Genomic DNA, 22,157 nt, shown 5'->3' on the forward strand with positions numbered 1-22,157 from the left:
TACCTTGGTGTCTATAAGAACATTTGTATCAATTGAGATGGCTTCTACAATAGGCTCCTGCGCTATTTGCTGGTCCGATTTTGCCAAACAAACTGTTGGAGTACCTGACATATTCACAACTGAACACGATGGCATGATTATTTGGTTCCATCGATGCAATTCACACGAGTTCTATGTCTTCTCCAGAAATATACATTTTTCTCATATTTTACTAAATTTTACAAGCAGCTTCACAAATTACATATCAACAGTAAGACTGACAGTTAGCCAGGGTATATACCAACAATTAATGAAATTAGTTTGTTCAATTGCAGCACAGTAATGAGTTATAGGCTTGCAAAATATCACTAGTTTAAAGCCTTTACATGAACCTTAAATAATTTCATTCTGACTTCTCAGGAGAAGAATCATATTCAGCTCTCTATGCAATGACCTGACTTGCCACATCCTCGATATTCCAGGGGTTCCGATCACTTACGATCTCTACACCCCTGGACTATCTCATAGTAAAACTGGAGGCAACAGAATAGAACAAGTAATTTAGTCATTTGATGTACATCAAAAGAGCCGTATAATGGTACATTGTGGTTGACTGTGTGGCTTTGATGTTAGGCGTCGCTCTCTCTGTAGTCTTCAAAGGAAATCTTTGCTAGCATGTGATTGGTCAAATGTTTTCCGCTGAGCTGCCTTCAATTTCACTAGGAGATAGTCCAGGGGTGTAGAGATCATACATATGTAAGTGATCAGAACCCCTGGAGTATCGAGGATGGACTTGCCATAACTTGTAATATACAATCAACACACGGAACCACAAACATATACCATCTTGTACTTTAATAAAGAGATACTTTGGCAAAATTACATTATAAATATAATAGAACATGTAACAACAAAATTAAATAATTGTATAAACTATGTACATTAGGGTATCTACACAGATCACAGCTAAAGTGAGAACACTCAGGTCAAATAAATTGGAAACCTTTGCTGGAAGGACTAACTGACTTGACCCCAATAATTAAAACACAAAACATGTAATTAATGCTGTATAATAACACACAAAACAGGCTGCACTTAACAGCTTGGTAACATAACTTAGACTGAGCAATAAAAAAATGATTATTTTACCAACAAAACATCTCAAATTACGTAAATATACAAATGTGACAAATATTTAAAGGAAGAATATGTTTACATGTACACAGTCTCTCTGATGACAAAGATTGAAAATATTCAATAATACACCAAGCATAAAGCACTTGGTGTCAATATATATTTACATACCCTGTTCAGCTTACTTGAAGAATTAAACTAGCTCAAATCTGACATAAATTCTCACACTAGCACCAAACTTGTACTGGCCCATCATCCACACTTGTTCATTCTTTACACCGTTCTCACATTCCACAAAACTTTACAACTTTATTCACACTTCACACAGCACTTTACATTTGTTCACACTTTAGAACAGCTTTACTCAGAAGCATATTTTGCAAAAAATGATTTACACCAGTTCATAATTTACACAAAACTTTACATCAATTCACACTTAACACCAGTTCATACTTTACACCTATTCACATTCAAACAACACTGTGCATGTTTTTAAAACTTTACACAAGACTTTACTGTGATTAAGCACATTTTACATAAAACTTGTTCACACAAGACACACAAACTTTACAACAACAATGACTTTACACAAAAATTTACATCAGGTTCACACTTGGTACTAAACTCACCACTTGTTCACATTTTGTACAAAACATCAAGACACTTCAAAGTAATTTTAATTGTCATTTTGAATCTTAAATAACACAGACCTTAACACTTATTCAAACATTAACAAAAAAATGTTCAAGTAACTTTTTACACAAAATATTCCTAATTCACTGTCCTTTCCCTGCTTCAAAGTTTACACAATGTTCACACTTTCCACTGTTCATCTTACAAAGGTTCAAACCCATATACACAGTACCAGATAATCTATTTACAGGTTACTCCCTTAAATAATAACCCCAAATACTCAAATCTTTCCAGTGACACTTTTCAAAATTTCAATTCTACTGCATGATATATATCGTAAATTTGAAACGCTTTCTGAAAATGCTAAAACGCACAACTACAGAAAATTTGATTAATAAATTAACAAGACAAATAGGTATGTCAATAAGGAGATTGAAAAAAAATAGTAATTCTTAGAAAATTATGAAAATAATAAAGTCTGCTAGATTCAACTTGATGCCCGGTCTGCCATTTATTTCCAAGTCTGCCTCAAAACTCTATTAGCATTAAATGTATACAATGTGTATTCATTACATTACTATAAATCTAGCTTGTATTTCTATAAAATGTAAACTCTAATTACATAATGTGGTACATGTACATAGATATCAATGATAGAAAATTATAAAAAATAGCTGCCTCATAAAACTCATAATCATTTTTTTTTTCTAAAACATAATAACACTATAATGGATGTTGTTTCTCTGGTGACACACAAGACAAAAGAGACTAAAAGTGAACTAAATTCAAACCCAATAGAACTTTTTCCTTACTAAATAAATATGACATAGACTAAATTAAAATATCAAAAGGAGACCTCCCTAACTATTAAAGACTTTCCATTAACAGATGTTTAGAAATTTCCATTAACTATTTTGCAATATTTCTACAAGAGAATTTTAGAGATAGACTTAACAATCAAAATGAACCATCTCTAAAATTTCAAATTTTCAGTCTGATAAATTGACAAGTGGTTGACTCTAACATGTATCAGTACATACATTGCACAATCCCTGTAATGGTCCAATTGTGACAAGCAAATGTTTGACAATTGTTTTCAACAGAAGCCAAAATTACCTCACACATACACACAGGACATATTAATGCTGGTTATATCATTATACCATTTTTCCCAATGTCAAAGATTCTTCATTTTTTTAGCACTTGGTGTGTAGCTCGTAATGTTATACACACCTTATAAATCTAGGTACGTTCTAATAGGAAACTTGAAAGACTTAAAACATCCATACTCAGAAATGGAATTATCTCCCCTGATCATAGCTCTGCACCAATGGGTCAGTCTAGTGAGGTCCCTTGGTGTAAGCCTGCAATGCCCGATCCATCCACATCAAGGACAGGAATTATCTCCCCTGATTCTAAAAACAAATAAAAAAAAAAAAAAATTCAAACAAATTTATATGTGATAATTGATTTTTAGTATCATTTATTTATAATATACAGTACATAGATTCAATCCAACATTGATGACTTCACAGTGTTCTCCCCAGGATTTTTTCACTGCGCTATGGTAATTTTTCCCCGTTGCAAACTGTGCGGCGCAGCGCGAATAATCCTTTTTTGTGCCACAATTTAATTATAATGGCCAAGTGTTATAATCAAAATAAAAATAACAAAAAAATAATAACATTTTGATCTCACTGTCACATTCACTGAATCCAGATTAATTGCATTTGAAAATTATTAGAATTATTTAAATTTTCAATTTAAATTTATTTTAATGTGCTTTCACAATTCTAGATTAATATGGGATAATGCACCCATCACTATTTGTGTATTTACAATATTCAAAATAGACTGTAGTTACTGTATGGTACTGTAAATGTAACTTTTGAGAGAGATGAAAAAAATATTAATAAAACACTGCATAAAAATTCAAGTCTTTTTTAACACATATCTGTACAATTTTATGATGTTTATTATCATCTAATTATGCTTAAAATTTATAAATTAAAAATTTTGGAAATTTTTTCAAATTCGGATTTCTTATACCCATCTGGCTTTATTATTACAATTACCTAACACCAAAATGGCGGCCATTTTGGTTGCAAAGTTTGTGGTATCTTTCAGCAGTACATACCTATTTGGACATTAAAAATGTGAGTACATCATTTACAATTGCAGGCAGTGTTTGTTTTTGGTATGATGCTCACTAGCTATAATCAAAACATTTGTTGAAAAGGTGTCAGTTTGTTTCCTAAACTGCCGATGTGCTGTACTTCAGTTACGTCGCTGTAGCCCACATGATTGTAAGTGATATGATCAGTGATTCCTCCTCTCTCTAGCTGACCTATATCCCCAGACTGCTAAATAGAACAAGTGCGGTGTTGGTTAGGGAGTAGTCACACCTCTTTTGTTTACTTATCAATGCTATTAATAACAGTACAATCTGGCGGGGCACCCATGCGGATCACAAGTACTCAACACTGTCACGGTTGTAAAAATGGGCCCAATCACATGGCATAGCGCCATGACAGACATCGTAAATTTATAAGAATACTACTTGTCAGGTAGCAGGAGGGATTTATTATGAGGTTTATATTCAGTAGACCTACGGTACTTAGAGAAAATGGGGGTCTGATTTATTGATGTGCAACGGGAGGCCGAAAGTGCGCTACGGAACAAATTCACGAGCAACGTCTCAAAATTTCCACGTAACAGGACCGTTATGCGGAAAGGGCCTGGGGAGAACACTGACTTCATACTTTTATCAGGGAGAATTTTAACTTAAAGAAATGACTGCAACAAATACATGCTTAAATTGAAATAGTATCCTCACCATTCATGGCAACCGTGACAAATTGAGGGTGCTGAGAGCTTTGACCAAGACTAGATTCCTCCTCATCTCCTAATGACATTCCTGTCCCTGGTCCCTCCAGATGAGCTGACATTTGATCGAGATCTGAGGCCGCCACCACAGCACAAACACCTCCATGTGATGTAGTGACCCCTAGGTCACCCTGTACTATGTGTATACCCCCAATGTCCTGTGGGTCACTCGAGGTCACGGCCCCAGCCATGATACTGTCCCCATCAGCACCAACTACATTAGAGTCTATATGTTCTACCCCACACAGAGGTACTGATCCCTCCACTTTTATGTTATTTGATGGCGGCACTGAGGGATCAGATATTGATGTCACTGCCTGGTCCACTTGTTGCTGTAAAAGATGTAGTCAATATACATGTATGTACCAAAGAAAATTTCAAGACCTCTAGCTCTGCTCTCTCTGTTTATATCTAAACTCTATATTCTCTCATTGCTAATACCTCTTTGTTCTAACACCAAATATACCCCCATTTCTTTTCCAGCACAGATCTCATAGAAAAACCCTTTTATCAACAACAACAAATGCCTACCTGCATGAGTAGATTAGCTGGGAACATGTTAGGGTGTAATCTAGATAGCAGTTGTGCTGTCTCTGGAGTTAGACTCGTGCTCACTCGCATACTGCCATCACTTAAGTGTGTCTCAATACGCGATATCACATGACCATCTGTAAAAGAATCAAGTCTTTGGTAATTACTTTCATCAAGACATTTAAAACAACACATGAAAAACACCAAAACATGTATGCTATTTCATACCAGACATAAGTATTGCTAACTTTTTTGCGTGACACCAATTATTGTATTTTCTTTCATTATCAAAGCACTGTTTTTTCTCCTTTTATAGATCATACCCATATATATTTGTCTAATCATGTGGCAGGTAAATGATCGTGATAACATTGTTTATATGGTAAAGGTAAACATTTTTCTGAAAAAGCTCTTTGTTTCTGTCACACCAAATGACATACATAAAAGAATCCATAATTTTCTACAAGAACATGATATCAACAGATATCACAATAAAGATTTAATCATTACATGAAACACCAGGACAAGTAGAAAGTTAGTAAAGTAACATCAATATAATGACCTTCTCCAGGGTTTTGTGTTAATGTTACTGTGACAGTCTCCGGTACTGGCTCTGCCCCTTCTCCTGCTTCCTGAGAAGACTGTTGCCATAGTGACTGGTCCATCTGACCCATTTCTGCACTCTGGGCACCATCGTTACTCGTAATAATCTCCACATTTACCTGAAATAAAATATAAATTTATATAAATTTACTCTATATCATAAAACAATGGAATTTATTATTTCAAAGTAAAATATTAGAAGTCATTTTTCCCCAAATACAAAATTTTAAAGTTATATATATATATATATGTAACTGGGCAAAACATTAAACAGGTTGTTTTTTCTTCAGAGTCATGAGTCATGACCACTTAGATAGAACACAAGGGTAGTGATCCAGTGTCATGACAGCCAACAACTTAAGCCTATTGTGAAATAAGAAGATACAGTATATTTACAAGGTATACATACTGTAGGAGCAGTGAGTGCCAGAGACCCACACTCTATATCCTTTAATGCTTGGTGTATGTGATTTTTGAGGTCATTAACTGTAGGAAACAAGGTCAAATCATGTCTCTCAGGTATTTCTCTGCCATTATAAAGGTGACGTATCACATAAGCCCTGCAATATAGAAAATGTCCACATGTCAGCTGTCAGATGTACCTATATGCATTATTTAAATATATTACAATATTCAATTACCAAAATCAAACAATATTACCTCTATGAAATTGGTATGTTATATATCATGAGTGAATAATTTTGTTCAAAATAAATTGTATACATATAAATCAATTTCCAATAAAAAAAAACATTTTGAAAAGAAAATACATTCATTTATAGGATTATCCCAACTTGACTGTAAATGAAAAGACTCTAAATGGCTACATCAATTTCCCATAACAAAGGAAAATCACTTTGAAAAGAAAGTATATTCATTTAAAGGGTAACCTCCCTTTGACTGTATATATACAATACTATATTAATATCAAAAGTGGTAACATCAAAAGAAATCACACCTTAGAATCTTCCTCACAAAGTAAACTCTGGTCTCCCCACCAGATACGACCTCTCGTATTTTCTGTGCCACACGAGGATCCAGCCTCTGTGCTGCGCTGTCTGTATCCATATGTAAATTATCAAAAGACATGTTTGAACCCATAGGGACATTCACGGCCGGACTTGGTGTCTGGGATGTACTGTTATTTGATTCACTATGGAACTCGTGGGCCTTGTCTGTGGGTAGTTGTATATAGTATCTGGAATTCACAAGCCATTCATTAGTTAAAATCTGAGCAAAGGTTTCACATTAGTTCATTTTTTTTCTATTCAACTTAAACTGGAAGGTTCTAAATCTCAGTCTTACACACCAACTACTTAGTCTACTAAAAGTCAAAATAAAAACATTTTATCATAGATGCACAAATAATTCTTAATACAAGAAAAGGTATGACAGAAATTTATATACTAAATAACGTAAAATGCTGAATGTCATGTATTGGTACCTATTATATGAAAGATACAACAAGAATTTCCCTTGCACGCTCATGAATATCTGTTGATACTGACAAGGGCAGATTACTGTATTTTATGATAGACAGTTTACCTCTCCTGGCCTATGTCATCAAATCCTCGCTGTTTTAGTTCATGAAAAGCCTTATCCATTGCTAACTTCAGGGTCTTTTTATCTATACTTAAATCCACAGCATACTGAGGGAATTTCTTCACTTTTTTGATGTAAATTCTAGTTTAAAAATAAAATTACAAATTCAGACAAAAGGACATAACTGCAATAAAAGCCAAATCCGTAGTATTAAACTGCACCAACATAAATACAGATTAATATTTCTTTCCAATCAACGTAAAATCATTTTATCTTATGACAATTAAAGAAACTATATTGGCTAACGCAATATTTCTAAACATTACTACATTCTGTTGACATGATAATCCCTTTATATTTATGGAAATAAATCTTTTGAATTATAGTGAGTAACACACTAAGGTATTACAGCGTACCTGGCCGGACAGGTCTGTCTATAATCACCGGGTACAAACTGTTCACACTGCTTATTGGCACCAAACTGATCAAGCATTTGTTTCTTCAGTGTGTTGCCTTTTCTTCTTGGTCCAAACTGACATTCCATCACAATGGCTCGACTGCCAGAGTTTACAAAAGGAATTCCATCAAAGGGCACATATTGAGACTTCCACATCAGACGCGTTGAAGGTTTAGCCGGAGACGGGGACTGACGTGTCCCCCAGAAACTAAGTGTCTGTTGTTTATGGTAGGTCAAAAGTAGGTCAAGGTCACCCTCACTATCAACATAGCCACGATAGGAGTCACCTATTTTCTGAAAAGAAACACAGCCACCTGAATACAATAAAAGTTTCTACACAATGAACTTTCTATTGTAAAGGCATTTCCTGACAGAGTTTCTGTATTATAAATAGAAAGTTAACAAAGTACAGACTACATACGCTGACCATATACCATATATATTGTTATGCCATTAGTTAATACATTTGTAGATAACAGGCAGATATTCAACATCTGAGAAAAATCGCTTCACAATTGAGTCAATTTACAACAATAGATAAAATCTTTTAAATTGCATTCACAGTGCAGATCTCATTCCTGAAAGAATAAACTGTAACATGATCTTCATTAGCCATGGGTCTTGAAGAGGACCTGGAGTAGGCAGATCGTCACCCTTGGCTAGTTAAGATTCTGCAATGTTAAAACCAATGTTTTAAGAAGATGACATGATTTACCTCACAGCACTTGATCCTGTGTGCCCAGGCAGGGCAGTCTGCGGGAAGAGGCTGAGGAGGAGGAGGGGGCATCAAAATACTGTCCTGTGACATCCCACTGGATACCTCATTAGAACCTCCTCCCATAGCATCCTCCATCTCCACTCCGGCCACTGTAAAGATACAAAATATTCATATTTATTTGACAGTTATCAAACTTATTAAATCCTGTAACATCATTAATGAAGGTCCTTGTGAGGTACTTTTGTGAAAAATGGAAGGTAAAACAATAGCAAAACCCCTCCTACATAGCTTAAAGCTGGGAGAATAAGGAAATTGAAACTGATTGTAACTGGCATGGGTCACAGTCATTTACATAACCCTTACCTGCCATTTCATGTTTTTGTTCAAGGTCATGTGCATTTTCTCCAGCCACAGCTATGATGGTGGCCATTTCAGGTGGCACCACATGCCACACACGTCCAGAACTATCAGCCTGGCCCAACAGGTCATTCGATGCCGATACTGCGATGATCTGTATCCCATCTGCCCCAGTTAGGAGTTGGCTCCCCGGGAGTGACACTGGGGAGGATAAGAGGCCCTGTAGGGTCGGATTAGCTAAACTTGGAGATACTGTAAATTTAAAAGAAAATCTTATTATGCTGTACAATCATTATACTTTACTGAGAATATCATTACTCAACAAGAGGCCCATGGGCCTTAACGGTCACCTGTGTTCAGATACAGAATGAAACAAAGACATGCATATAAACACTATATATTTGCCCATCAGGCCCTTGAAGTCAGTCAGTGATTTTATAAATTTGACTTTTTAATCTATGAAGATTATTTGGTTCCATCAAATCTGTGAAATCAGAAGAAAGATTTTTGAAATGTTATCCATTTTGACCCCTTTTGGCCCCACCCCTCTGGCCCCTGGGGGTCGGCCAGGACCAATATGGATATGATGTTAAAATGCTATCTCAGACTAATAATTCTAACCCAGTTTGACTAATTTCCTATGAAAAATAGGCAAATAATGTTCATAAATGTGTTTTTCCTATATAAACTAAAGTAAACTTGACCCCCTCCCCAGAGGGAAACATGGGACCCCAGGGCCATGAAATTCACAATTTTTGTAAAGGACTTTAAGACCTTTCAATCTATGCAGAGTATTTGATTCTACCAGTTCCAGAATTTCAGAAGAAGATTTTTGAAGTTTTAGCCTATTTGACCCGTTTTGGCCCCGCCCCTAAGGCCCCTTGGGATCAGTCATAGAAAATTTGGTAATAAGATTCAATGGCTTCACATAGGGATAATTCTGACTACAATTGACTAATTTCCTATTATAATGACTAAATAATGCTCAAAAATGTCTTTTCCCTTTATAAACTACAGTAAACTTACCCCCCTCCCCAGGGGGAAACCTGAGACCCAAGGGTCATATAATTCACAATTTTCATAAAAAACACCTTAAGACCTGCCTTTTTTATGACGAGTATTTGATTCTACCATTTCCAGTATTTAAGAAGAAGATTTTTAAAGTTTTAGCCTATTTGCCCCTTTTGGCCCCGCCCCTGTGCCCTGAGGGGGTTGACCAGGACCAATATAGATATAATATTTAAATGTTATCTCAGGCTAATAATTCTAAACAAGTTTGACTCATTTCCTATGAAAATTGAGCAAAAAATGCTCATAAATGTGTTTTCCCTATATAAACTATAGTAAACTTGACCCCCTCCCCAGGGGGAAAACGTGATGGGTCATATAATTCACAATTTTCATAAAACACCTTAAGACCTGTCCATCTAAGAAGAGTATTTGGTTCTACCATTTCCAGTATTTAAGAAGAAAATTTTTAAAGATTTAGCCTATTTGCCCCTTTTGGCCCCGCCCCTCTGCCCGAGGGGGTTGACCAGGACCAATATAGATATGATATTAAAATGTTATCTCAGGCTAATAATTCTAAACAAGTTCGACTCATTTCCTATGAAAATTGAGCAAATAATGCTCATAAATGTGTTTTCCCTAGTAAACTTGACCCCCTCCCCAGGGGGAAACGTGAGACCCCAGGGTCATATAATTCACAATTTTTGTAAAGGACCTCAAGACCTTTCCATCTATGAGTATGTGATTCTACCATTTCCAGGATTTCAGAAGAAGATTTTTGTAGTTATAGCCTATTTGACCCCTTTTGACCCCACCCCTAAGGCCCCTGGGGGTCAGTTATGGAAAATTGGTTAATAGGATTCAATGGCCATCTCATACGGATAATTCTGACAATATTTGACTCATTTCCTATTACAAATGATCAAATAATACCAAAAATGTGTTTTCCCTATATAAACTATAGTAAACTTAACCCCCTCCCCAGGGGGAAACCTGAGACCCCAGGGTCATATAATTCACAATTTTTGTAAAGGACCTCAAGACCTTTCCATCTATGAAGAGTATGTGATTCTACCATTTCCAGAATTTCAGAAGAAGATTTTTGAAGTTATAGCCTATTTGACCCCTTTTGACCCCGCCCCTAAGGCCCCTGGGGGTCAGTTATGGAAAATTGGTTAATAGGATTCAATGGCCATCTCATACGGATAATTCTGACAATATTTGACTCATTTCCTATTACAAATGATCAAATAATACTCAAAAATGTGTTTTCCCTATATAAACTATAGTAAACTTAACCCCCTCCCCAGGGGGAAACCTGAGACCCCAGGGTCATATAATTCACAATTTTTGTAAAGGACCTCAAGACCTTTCCATCTACGAAGAGTATGTGATTCTACCATTTCCAGGATTTCAGAAGAAGATTTTTGAAGTTTATAGCCTATTTGACCCCTTTTGACCCCGCCCCTAAGGCCACTGGGGGTCAGTTATGGAAAATTGGTTAATAGGATTCAATGGCCATCTCATACCGATAATTCTGACAATATTTGACTCATTTCCTATTACAAATGATCAAATAATACTCAAAAATGTGTTTTCCCTATATAAACTATAGTAAACTTAACCCCCTCCCCAGGGGGAAACCTGAGACCCCAGGGTCATATAATTCACAATTTTTGTAAAGGACCTTAGGACCTTTCTATCTATGAAGAGTATTTAATTCCATCACATCTGTGAGTGGAGAAGAAGATTTTTGAAATTTTAGTCAATTTTACCCCTTTTGGCCCCTCCCATAGCTCCCTGGAGGGTGGGGACCATATAATTCACAATTTTGATTGGCCTTATGCCTTAGAAGGTTTGTGCAAAATTTCATTGAAATTGCTTCAGCAGTTTTGGAGAAGAAGTTGAAAATGTAAATTGTTTACGGACATACGACGGACGACGCACGACGCACGACGACGGACAAAAGGCGATTAGAATAGGTCACTTGAGACTTCGTCTCAGGTGACCTAAAAACTGCTAAAAAGAAAAAATTTTCCATACAATTTTATGCGCATGTACTTTCAAAAAGAACTGAATATTACATCATCATTAGTTTTCAATTACTGTTCATGAGATAATTTTCTTAGCAATACCAGGCTCCGAACTCACAAAAAAAAAATCTGGTTTTTTGTTTGTTTGTTTGTGGGTTTTTTTTAAACCAGGGGGCATCATTGTTAAGAACATGTTGCTTCAATCATACCTGAACTAATAGTCAGGTCACCCAATCCCTCGTCTGGACTGACAGCTTTATATTTACTAGCTGAGACTCCCAGATCATCCTGGTTGTCAGAATCTCGGAGGACTGCTATTCCACACGATACATGATCTGTTGATGAACTCACTTCATCCTCACCATCAGCCATGGTGACTGTATGTTATGATATTTTTTACCCTAAAAATAAATATATCATGTTAGCTCATTTATGATTGTCATTTGTATTACAGTACATTTTGTTGTATAAATACAAATAAAATATTACTTTTAGGGGGTTCTTTTACTTTTTAACAGTTATAGGCCTAATACCTGCTCTGTTCATGACAAGTTTATATTTGTGTAATAACTATATTAGCCTAATTAGTCTACTGTACTGTACAATAGGCCTAATACAATTTGTCCAGACATTAACGTTAGGCCCAACTTTTTCACATACGACACCTGCGAATCGAGCTAGAGTGCAAACCACGCATATACTCAAGTTCGACCATTGCTCGAGTAGATTTATAATTAATAATCTATTTGCCAAAGTAGCTTAATTAGTCAACTTTTTACCTGTTGCGGTAAGAGCACGTAAGTCAGTAACGTTATCTAACAAAACTCTTCATAACACGACGCAATGACCATTTCCTAACACATTTGTAAGCAAGTAAATATTTTGAGGTTTTGAATTATAATATTGGTAAATAATGCTTTAATCTATCATTCTATGGTACTATTTCATTTCCCTTGTCAAAATGAAACCTCTATTTTCACTTTGATGAAATGCAGGGCCCTGCGAGACAACAGTGAGGCAGGGGCTGAAAACGAGTCACAAACCTCGAAATCACAAACTGGACCTCGTCTTGATCCAAGATGGCGTTCAGAATGAGGCAGAAATATTCAGGGCACGTAGAGCGATTTTGATTGGTTGCCGGCGGTAAGGCCGAGCTAAGGTAATATTCGCTTTTAATAAAGTCATCGCATTGTGTTGATTGTGTTGTACTATATAAATCTCTGTATAAATAAAAGAAATCATTGAAATAAAGTTGACATTGGGTTATTTATTAATCTGTCCCATTCATTTAACTTAGATCTACAACGAAGTTACAATTGCCTCTAAAACGCCAACAAATGGAACCCTGTCTCACACATGTTAAAAAATTACTAACTGTAAGTTATTTAACAACAGTTTTCAAAAGTTTTTTAATTGTGTTTGAATCAATCTTGTTAACACACAATGAAACAAAAATAGACGTCTTTGGTGTTTTTAATGTTTGTTTTCCATCAAAAGTACGTTGAGCTTTGTACCATATGTTTACGCACTTTTTCAAATTATGTTTTCAGAGAGGTTGTCAATGATTTTTGTAGACAGTCAGTCAGGAATTTCAGAAAATTATTCACATAACTTCATAAGCACCAATAAAACAAGAAAGAAAAAACAAGAATTGTTTCACTTGGAATAGATTGTAGCTATCACCATTGACTTGAAGATTATTCAAATCTTCATGCCCGCGCAAGGGGAACAGTGCGAAGTAGCTAGGAAAGGTACGCAGTTTTTATCTCATATAGGCCTACGTATGAGTTCTGGTATTGGGTTTTCATAAATACCACTGTACATTACATCCCATAACTCTGTATCGTAGCCGATTTGCGAGATATACTGCATGGTGAATTGTGTGGTCCTATGGAGATTGTTTGAACACGATTGTTTCGCTGTCAAAATAATTTGTGGAATTCTTAATTTAAAAAAAAGAAAAAAAAAAATCCATTCAGATTCAAGTTCTTCATTTCAAAAATGTGTACCATCTATTTGTCGACATTTTGTATTATACAGTTCTTTGAGTTTCGGTTTTGTAAAATCGTTTCAAATAGTTACTACGTTTGACATTTTGCGTGTCTTTTTCATGTTTGCAATAAGGACATATGGTACATATCTCAATTTGTTGAATAAGTTTGAACGTTTAAATAAAACGAATAGTGTGATTTCATTTATTCTCGGTTTGACTACAACAATTATGAAAACTTTTCCCCAAACATGCTTCATTCAAACCATTCAAGACAAGTCATATTTGTAGAATGACAATTGAGTGTTGACATCCCTGCTACTGAATGCAACTCAAACACATGAGTCAGGAAGTTGAAATTGTTTCGACTGTGAAGGTGGAAAGATGGGAGCTTTTAAATAAAACCTAGAGAATTTTTCAAGCTTTCATTCGGTCTGAATAAGAACATTTATCATATCACTGCAAAACGTAACCATGTAATGTGAAGTTTTAATCGCTTCGTCGATACATTTTTACATGTACACTGTATTCTATATCTTGTATGTCTTTTGAAGAAAAAAAAACAATACTTGATTAGTCTTTCCATTTACGTTCGTCATCGTCATACATTCCAGTGTTTACTTATTATTTCACACTCCTTTTTTTCTTTCCCAGATAGGATACCTTTGCACAAAACATAACAAAATAATGACAAGATCATTGTTTAATCATGTATATAATTCAGTTACTCGTACTTTGTGTGTCAGTGAAAAGTATAATTCACTTTCAATTCATTTGTAGTTAATTTTTTGACGGTTGCTGACATATCTATTTCGACTACACGCTAGAAGTTTGCATTTTTTGTAGCTTTTGCGAACTGCTGTTTGTCCAAGTTAGGATGGACCATGTGCATGACGTCCATATTTGTCCTTTTGTTCTTTCCATAGTCTGTCATTTCCTCGGCTGGTCCCCAACCATCATAGTCATACTCATCGTCGCTTTCCTCGTCAGGCTCGTTGTTGTAAGCATCGTTAGTTTTACCTGCTTTGGCATCACTTTTCCTACAACTGAAAACAAACGTTGACATTAATGTTCATGGCTTGGTAGAAGGAGCCAATATTATATAGCGTTACCCCATCGGAACATATACTTCCAAAATTATAGGCACTACCATCTATATAATATACAGGAGCTGGCGCTGACGTGTATAGTCCGCCAAACCTGCCTGTATTGTTCTATGTTGTTTTAATAATATTTTTTTTGTCTAATATATTAGGCAAAAAAAAGCCTAATAATATAGGCAGGTTTAGCGGACTAGATACTAAGTTGTACGTACAAGATACTAGCCTAACTTGTACGTACAAGATGAATAAAATTATATAGTGGCCCTAATACGCCGCCGTAGACGTGTGATAGGGATTTGTGGTAAACTTATAATTACTAGCAGCAGAAGATGATCATAGGGAGAAGGTACCAATATTATAGCGTTACCCCACTGAAACCTACTTTCTAAGACATTACCTAAGCTGAAGCTGACGTAGATGATAGAGGAGTGCGGTACTTACCAGCAACAGAAGACGATCCTAGGGAGGACACACGGCACCAGGATGATGACGACCACTACTAACACCAATAGAAGCCACCATGGGTACGTACCCTCTAGGTAAAGGGAAAATTGGGTACATTCAACTCGTAAAATACTATAATGCGATTTTAATTGAACGGCAACAGTATGTAAACATGATTATAATATATCAATTAAAAAAGTCATCTTAAAAAGTAAAAGGATCGTATGTAGAACTAAATGCTCCAGGAGTATATATTTATCATAAAATATTGATTACCTGATGGTGAGCACGTTGGTGGTTCGTGGTTCCAATTCCCTGTACTTAGACATGTAAGAGTACTCTCCCCTGTTATTTTGTATGCTGGTAGACATAACAGATCATAGGTTTCGTTTGTTTGGTATGAAGCTTTCGACTCTGTGAGAGGAAAACTATATTCCGGAGTCGCTGGTTCTGTACATACGCCTGGCAACGGAATACCACATCACTAATAAATATCAGTTCAGCTTTGTTATATCGACTCAAAACCAATTCATTTAAAGAAACGTATAAATCGGCGTAGACTATTCCCAAGAAAATCTTGACTGATGTCGACCTTAAAACTTCTCCACAGTATTCATTAACCTTTATGTTTGAACCCTATGACCATCTTTTCTATCGTAGTCCACCAAAGCGATAACAATCATCACTGACTGATCTTCGTATGATAAAACAGCTGTAAAGTAAAGTTTTGATATATATATATATAATATATATATATATATGATAAATTTAAAGAAAAATCCTTACGGACGAAATCTATAAGAAATAAAAACAATAACGACTGACTAGTGAGCGCTTTCGCCCCATTCAAGGGAGCTCTTCAGACTGATTTCTGAAGAGCTCCCTTGAATGGGGCGAAAGCGCTCACTAGTCAGTCGTTATTTTTTTTATTTCTTATATATATATATATATATATATATTAGTAGGTGTTTAATAGCTTGTGTGTAACCATATATATACGCACCTTTTACTGAAGTAATGTAAAAACAGCTGAATAATACGAGTATTAGTAGCGCCATCCTCTTCATTAGGCATTCTGTAATCAAAACAAAAACAATAGTTGTGTTGGGTTATAGAATTACGTTAGTTGCTTTATTACAAAATGTAAAATTACCCAATGCTATACTTGTTTACAGTACCGAGACTAGTTACTTAAGCCAGAGTACCAAGACTATAGTTGTGTTATACTGACAACGTTAACGGACAAACCTGTTATACTAGAAATTACACCGATAACCGATCATACTATAAACAGTTTATAACTCACCACTTCAATGTATTACACTTTCAGTTACCTTATTCGACACCATCTTTGAACAAGCGTCTATGAAATATCCTAATTCCGACAAGATCGTGTATTGTTCCTTATATCTCCCCTCACATCGAGTTCATTTGATCACATACTACCATTTATAGGTCAGCTTTAAGTCTACCTCAATATAAACTTAATGTTATGTTGTTTTCACCTGGTGTCTTAATCCGCTTATAGTTCATATGTATTAATGCCGACTACTAAATAAAGTCAACAGACCGGAAAGAAGATAGATCTGAAATTTGGCATCGTGTATGTTTATTTGTTTGTTTGTCTTCGTGATTAAAGCTTGTATTTATTTTGGTGGAAACCATAGAACTTTTATTCTAGTGATATTCTTATTTCAGTGGTTATTTATTGATAACACTTTAATTGTAAATTAATTATTTTGGAGATAATCTTTATCTATACATATGCAATGACCGCATTTCAGTGGTATAACCTCATTTGAAATATAGAATGCTCCACAATATTTATTAAGTACCAATCTCTGAAAGTTTCAGAAAAAAAAAACATAAAATGTACGTCATAATCACTTTTCAATTAATTTATTTAGCGTTTCGACAAAAAATAATGCTAAAACCATATTGTTATAAAAAATCTTTAGAAGTTACCCAACTTCTAAAATATATATAAAAAATGAAATAAGATACGGACATTTTGTTGTTGTTTCTGTTTTATGGGGTTTTGTTGAATATGCCTTTATCATAAGGAAATGTCATTTCTTCGCAAAAATAAATATAAACTCGCATGATTCAATCAACCAATATTTTTGTTGCTTGGCCTTGTGAAGAACAAAACGTGCATAATTTCTTGAGAGTTACCTCCCCTACTCGGAAGTCATCGGAATAAGCAAAACAAATGACTGGCTCATATAAGGAATTATAAGGAATGATAGCAGCATTAGTCTAGTAGTCTTTTGACGACTTTTAAGACCAACCCATCATCATGATGATGTCAACAGCCCTTGCGAACTCGGTCCACTTCGAGAACTGGACCGCTAACCACGTCGCCGAATGGTTAAGAGGTACGTATCGGCTGACACCCAAGGTTGATTCGTCCCTTATTTTTTGGACAAATTTTGCATGAGTAATCACAGGACCATGTATAGTTTCTATATGAAAAAAGAGCCAGAATTACATATAAAATTTCTAGCTATATTTTCATATAGAAACTATACATGGCCCTGTGGAGTAATCATCACAACATCAAAACACACATAAGTATAACATTGAAGTTTGATTGAAAGAAGCCATGGACATATGATTACATGTACAGTATGCATGTTGCATGTTGGTTTACTGTCAGTGTCAACTGGTTTTCCTCCTTTCTCCACAGCAGGCATATCTTGTAAATAGTATTTGTGCCGACCATGTCCCAGTCCTCTGCAGAGTCCCCATCAAGGGACAGTGATCGACCCATGCTACCTTACCTTGATCTCTGTCACCAATCTCTTTGCTGGTGCCTGAATTACTTTAATATAATTTACAAGGATATTTCTTCAATAAATTATTGTAAAACTGCAACTAGCGTCACCTTAAGCTTGTTACCTATCGTCTGTCGTCAAGATAATTTTATCACATACTTGCCAAATTTTTGAAATTACCTTGGGGATATAATTTCATGAGTTTAAACTTTTAACCTCAAGAAAGTCTACTTAGTAGCCCCTATAAAAAAAAATTGAAGGTTGATTTTTCGATAATTTTGACCTATTTCTGATGGTATAGTAAGATTTTTGACATTTTGAATATTATAAAGACTTTGAATGTACTATAATGGCCTCAAATGGGGGTTCAAAATTGGGAGTTTCCCTCCAAAATAGGAAGGGTTGGCAAGTGTGTTATCGGTTTATATTGCTTTGATCGATCACTGTTCTGTTCTGGCAGGTTATGGGATAAAAAAAGACAAACTAAATTCAAGGCCAAAAAACGTTCCATCACTAACAACTCCAAGAAGAAAAAGTAAAAAAAAAATGCTGAAATATCAATACTCACTTCATAATCAAGTCCTTGACAACTTATAATTATATTAGATTAATATGTTAAATATATAGGTACTATGACAGTTGAAAATAATGGGGGAAAAAACCAGAAACTTAAAAATGAAAGGTTCAGTATAAGACAAAAGTTTGCTACATACGTTAGATGTGAGGTTAATATCTTTGAAATGTTTCTGCTGGCCATAACAAACTGATTACAGATAAGTCTTCAGACATCTTTAAACAATAATTTTGTTTTATTATGAAGCAGTATGTTTGAATACTGACACAATTTTATATTTATCTTTTGCAGGTTTGGATGATGCAATTCTACCCTATGTTCATTTCTTCCTCAACAATAATATAGATGGCAAAAAGCTGATGCTGCTAACACCATTTGACCTTGAGAAAATCAGTATTATGAAGGTTGGACACCAGGAACTTATCCTGGAAGCTGTAGATCTACTGAAGTCTTTAGTGAGTTTACAATACATGTATCTATCTTATTTTGAAGTTGGTGTGTATTGGAAAGGGGGAAGGAGCTGAGGTGTGCTGGAATATCTTGGTGGCACAACTCCTCCTAAACTACTGGACAAATTTCATTGAAACTTCACAAAACGTTGTGAATCCAGTGAGTCGTACAAGAAGACTTTATTTATTGAACATTATGGTAACCAAGTCGTTATACACAGGTTTTGTAAATGATTTTACTAACTGGATCAAGTTTGTTCAAATTACAAGATAGGTGTTAATTTGTATGATTTTGAAATTCATAATTATGAATTCTAATTAATGATTACATATTGATTACAGCGGTATGGATATGAAACAGAGACCCTCCAGCACCTGGCTTTACAGCTGGGATGTAAAGCTCGGAGTCTACATAATGAAATACAAGCCAAGTCGTTAGAGAATGATAAAAATCGAGCTAACGTTTCCCAGGGCCCGCCATCCAGAAGACTGTCAATAAAGATTCTATCTGCACTTGCTGACCTCAGTATGACATTAAAGAATGTTGTGTCATGGCTAGACAGGTAATATACACTAATAACTGTAATTAACCAATTCACGATAACTTATTTTTATGTTTTCATGCCTTACAAGTTTTAATATTTTTTTTTCAATTTCACAAGATCTTTGGTTTCTATAGCTATATTCCCTTTAAATTTAAAAAAGAATTTGCAGCAATTTATTTTCATGATTTCCTATGATCAAATTATGGGTATGTCCGTTTCTATTTTTCCAGATCTCCATTTGAGTCCATGTATGGCCTGTGTCTTTTGAGGAACACCATTGTTAAACTTGGAATTGAACTAGTATCATCTTACCAAAAGGATAGCAGACAAGCTGATATAGAGGAAAACATCTCAAAATCAGTGAGTTCAATCATACACTGCCATGTCTAATCTTGTTTCCTCTGGGAATCTCAAAATCAGTGAGTTCACTCATACACTGCCATGTCTAATCTTGTTTCCTCGGGGAAGCTCAGGATTCAAAAGATTCATGACACACTCCATGACCACATCAGTTTACACACTTCATATTACAGATTGTTCATTTAAAACATGTCTGAATAAGGTAGCAGTTAAATGTTAAATCAACTATATTTCCTTTATGTAAGGTAGCCATGACATGTATTTATCCCTTATTGTCAAATTGATGTTTCACAATTCACACTGTATGGTTTATTAACTTACATTATATATAATAATAATGATAAAAATACTGTAAGAGGTATCTTCATAATTCCAATTGTTCTGAGATCAGAACGATTTTGTAAGTGTTCCAGCAAAATTAATGTAGTGTAAGTTACTTACTTTTGGAGAAAATCGACTTTTCGTGTCCCTATTTCCCTGATGCAAATAGTCACTGTTGCCATACTTGGAAGGTCTTTATCACTACGGTGTTTATTCCCGTTGAAAACAAGCGTTCTGACACCCTTCGCGGGTTAAGTTCATTTTACGAATTTAAAGTCAACAAAAGAAGCGGAAAAATATCAAGAAACAATGCATTTTCAGCGTTAATATCGACATTAGTCGGGCACAGAACTCGATACCGGACAATAAGAATTTCCTGTAATAGTTGCAAGAGGAAAATATTCCGATGTCAGTAAATAAATATTTAATTTCTTTCGTTTGATTAAATTTCTAAATTTGATGACTTGATCCCGAACATCCCAGTGACATCACTTTTAGTAGGAGTGAATGAAATGGCAGTCAGTCCCGCCAAACACCGCCAAATCACCGGAATGACATCGCTTACATATTTCCCACGTTAGTAAAAAGGATTACACACTCATTCTTTTTAGTGAATGCATTCTTTTCTTGATCATCAAAGAAGCGTTTCGCTTTGAGCGAAATCGTGTAAATAACAGGCAATTTGCTTTCGTTTTGAATACCATCTTCTGTATGTATAATAAAAAAAGTTGCAGGATAAACAGAATACACGGTCACTATCTTATAATACAAGTTTTATTTTGGTGTCGACAGTGAAAACTGAGATGACTCGGCAAAACCTCCTCATCTCATTTCATCGCACAAACGATAGCAGCATTGATATTAATTATATAGCAAAATAAAAATGTCCAATGTTGGAAATATTGCAAGTACATTCATTATTTACATACACCAGTAATTAGAATAATCATTTATTTCATCTAGACTAAATAATTTGCAAATCCCATACATCGCTTGCAAGGCGACATCCTTGGCCTATCGCTACCCACGATGCTCTCGACCGTGGTCTTATATTATGTAATTTTTCATGGGATATTAAATCTAGATATATCTGTTTTTGACAGTTAAATTTCTATGAACATGTGTAAAACAAGCGGTCTCAACTGCTATTCCGAGACTGTAAAATGCAATCTTGTTCACTTCAGCCAAAACACAAGGGCACGCAAATTATGACAGAAACGTTTACTAGTAAATTGATGCGTATAACATTTAAAAGTATTGGAGACCTTTTGATATCCACGTGTAGACTATATCATGACGTTTCAAGTGACTGCTCATATTATTTTTTGTGAAAAATGAATCATACATATATGTTGTAAAATTTGGTTAGCTTATTTTATTGTCATTATTATTATATACACTGTATGTGATATTTAAACGAAAACACATATTTTACCTAAGAGGCCAATGATATATATAATGTAAGTATCGGTTAGCTTGTAATAATAATAATGATCCATTTTCGTTTAATAAGGAATCTTTCATTTTTGGACTCTCTAATTGTAAAAATTATACAGATAATGTTGTCATTTTAGTACTAAAGCAATATATTTATAGTGCTAGATGTCTCCAAATTGGTTTATCAATGAATGCATTTAAAAATCTTTTGAAGGATATGTACAGGACTGAAAAATACATTGCAACCACCAAGGGTGAAACACATATTATGAAATT

General features: G+C 35.0%; 3 protein-coding genes across 6 annotated transcripts in view; 1 reads left to right on the forward strand and 2 right to left on the reverse strand.

Moving 5' to 3' along the window:
* Positions 1 to 815: 815 nt before the first annotated feature.
* On the reverse strand, positions 816 to 13,081 carry LOC138331421 (calcium-responsive transcription factor-like). The gene is made up of 12 exons (XM_069279025.1): positions 12,925 to 13,081; positions 12,091 to 12,282; positions 8,847 to 9,092; positions 8,481 to 8,632; positions 7,725 to 8,059; positions 7,312 to 7,449; positions 6,725 to 6,964; positions 6,176 to 6,326; positions 5,726 to 5,885; positions 5,164 to 5,300; positions 4,583 to 4,964; positions 816 to 3,161 (listed from the first exon to the last, which is right to left on the reverse strand). The coding sequence occupies exons 2-12, from the start codon at positions 12,251 to 12,253 to the stop codon at positions 3,082 to 3,084; spliced, it is 2,184 nt and encodes a 727-aa protein (XP_069135126.1). The 5' UTR covers positions 12,254 to 12,282; positions 12,925 to 13,081; the 3' UTR covers positions 816 to 3,081.
* Positions 13,082 to 14,559: 1,478 nt separating this feature from the next.
* The window catches only part of LOC138330813 (uncharacterized), a 37,747-nt gene continuing 30,149 nt past the window's right edge, over positions 14,560 to 22,157 (reverse strand). The window contains exons 2-6 of the mRNA XM_069278353.1: positions 18,202 to 18,234; positions 16,422 to 16,493; positions 15,695 to 15,880; positions 15,416 to 15,509; positions 14,560 to 14,917 (exon numbers count right to left, since the gene is read on the reverse strand). Of these exons, the coding sequence (XP_069134454.1) occupies positions 14,695 to 14,917; positions 15,416 to 15,509; positions 15,695 to 15,880; positions 16,422 to 16,493; positions 18,202 to 18,234 (608 nt within the window). The 3' untranslated portion in view covers positions 14,560 to 14,694. The remainder of the gene's footprint in view (positions 14,918 to 15,415; positions 15,510 to 15,694; positions 15,881 to 16,421; positions 16,494 to 18,201; positions 18,235 to 22,157) is intronic.
* Positions 17,586 to 22,157, forward strand: part of LOC138331400 (uncharacterized) — a 90,309-nt gene continuing 85,737 nt past the window's right edge. For 3 of the 4 annotated variants that reach the window (XR_011209691.1, XM_069278994.1, XM_069279006.1), the window contains exons 1-4: positions 17,587 to 17,796; positions 19,061 to 19,224; positions 19,561 to 19,781; positions 19,994 to 20,123. Coding sequence is in view for 3 of the 4 variants with exons in the window: in XM_069278994.1 (XP_069135095.1) it covers positions 17,718 to 17,796; positions 19,061 to 19,224; positions 19,561 to 19,781; positions 19,994 to 20,123 (594 nt within the window). In the remaining variant the exon portion in view is untranslated. Of the gene's footprint in view, positions 17,797 to 19,060; positions 19,225 to 19,560; positions 19,782 to 19,993; positions 20,124 to 22,157 lie in introns of all 4 variants that reach the window. The other variant, XM_069279014.1, reaches the window with a different exon arrangement.

Source organism: Argopecten irradians, chromosome 1, assembly GCF_041381155.1.
Source record: "Argopecten irradians isolate NY chromosome 1, Ai_NY, whole genome shotgun sequence".
NCBI classification, from domain to species: domain Eukaryota; kingdom Metazoa; phylum Mollusca; class Bivalvia; order Pectinida; family Pectinidae; genus Argopecten; species Argopecten irradians.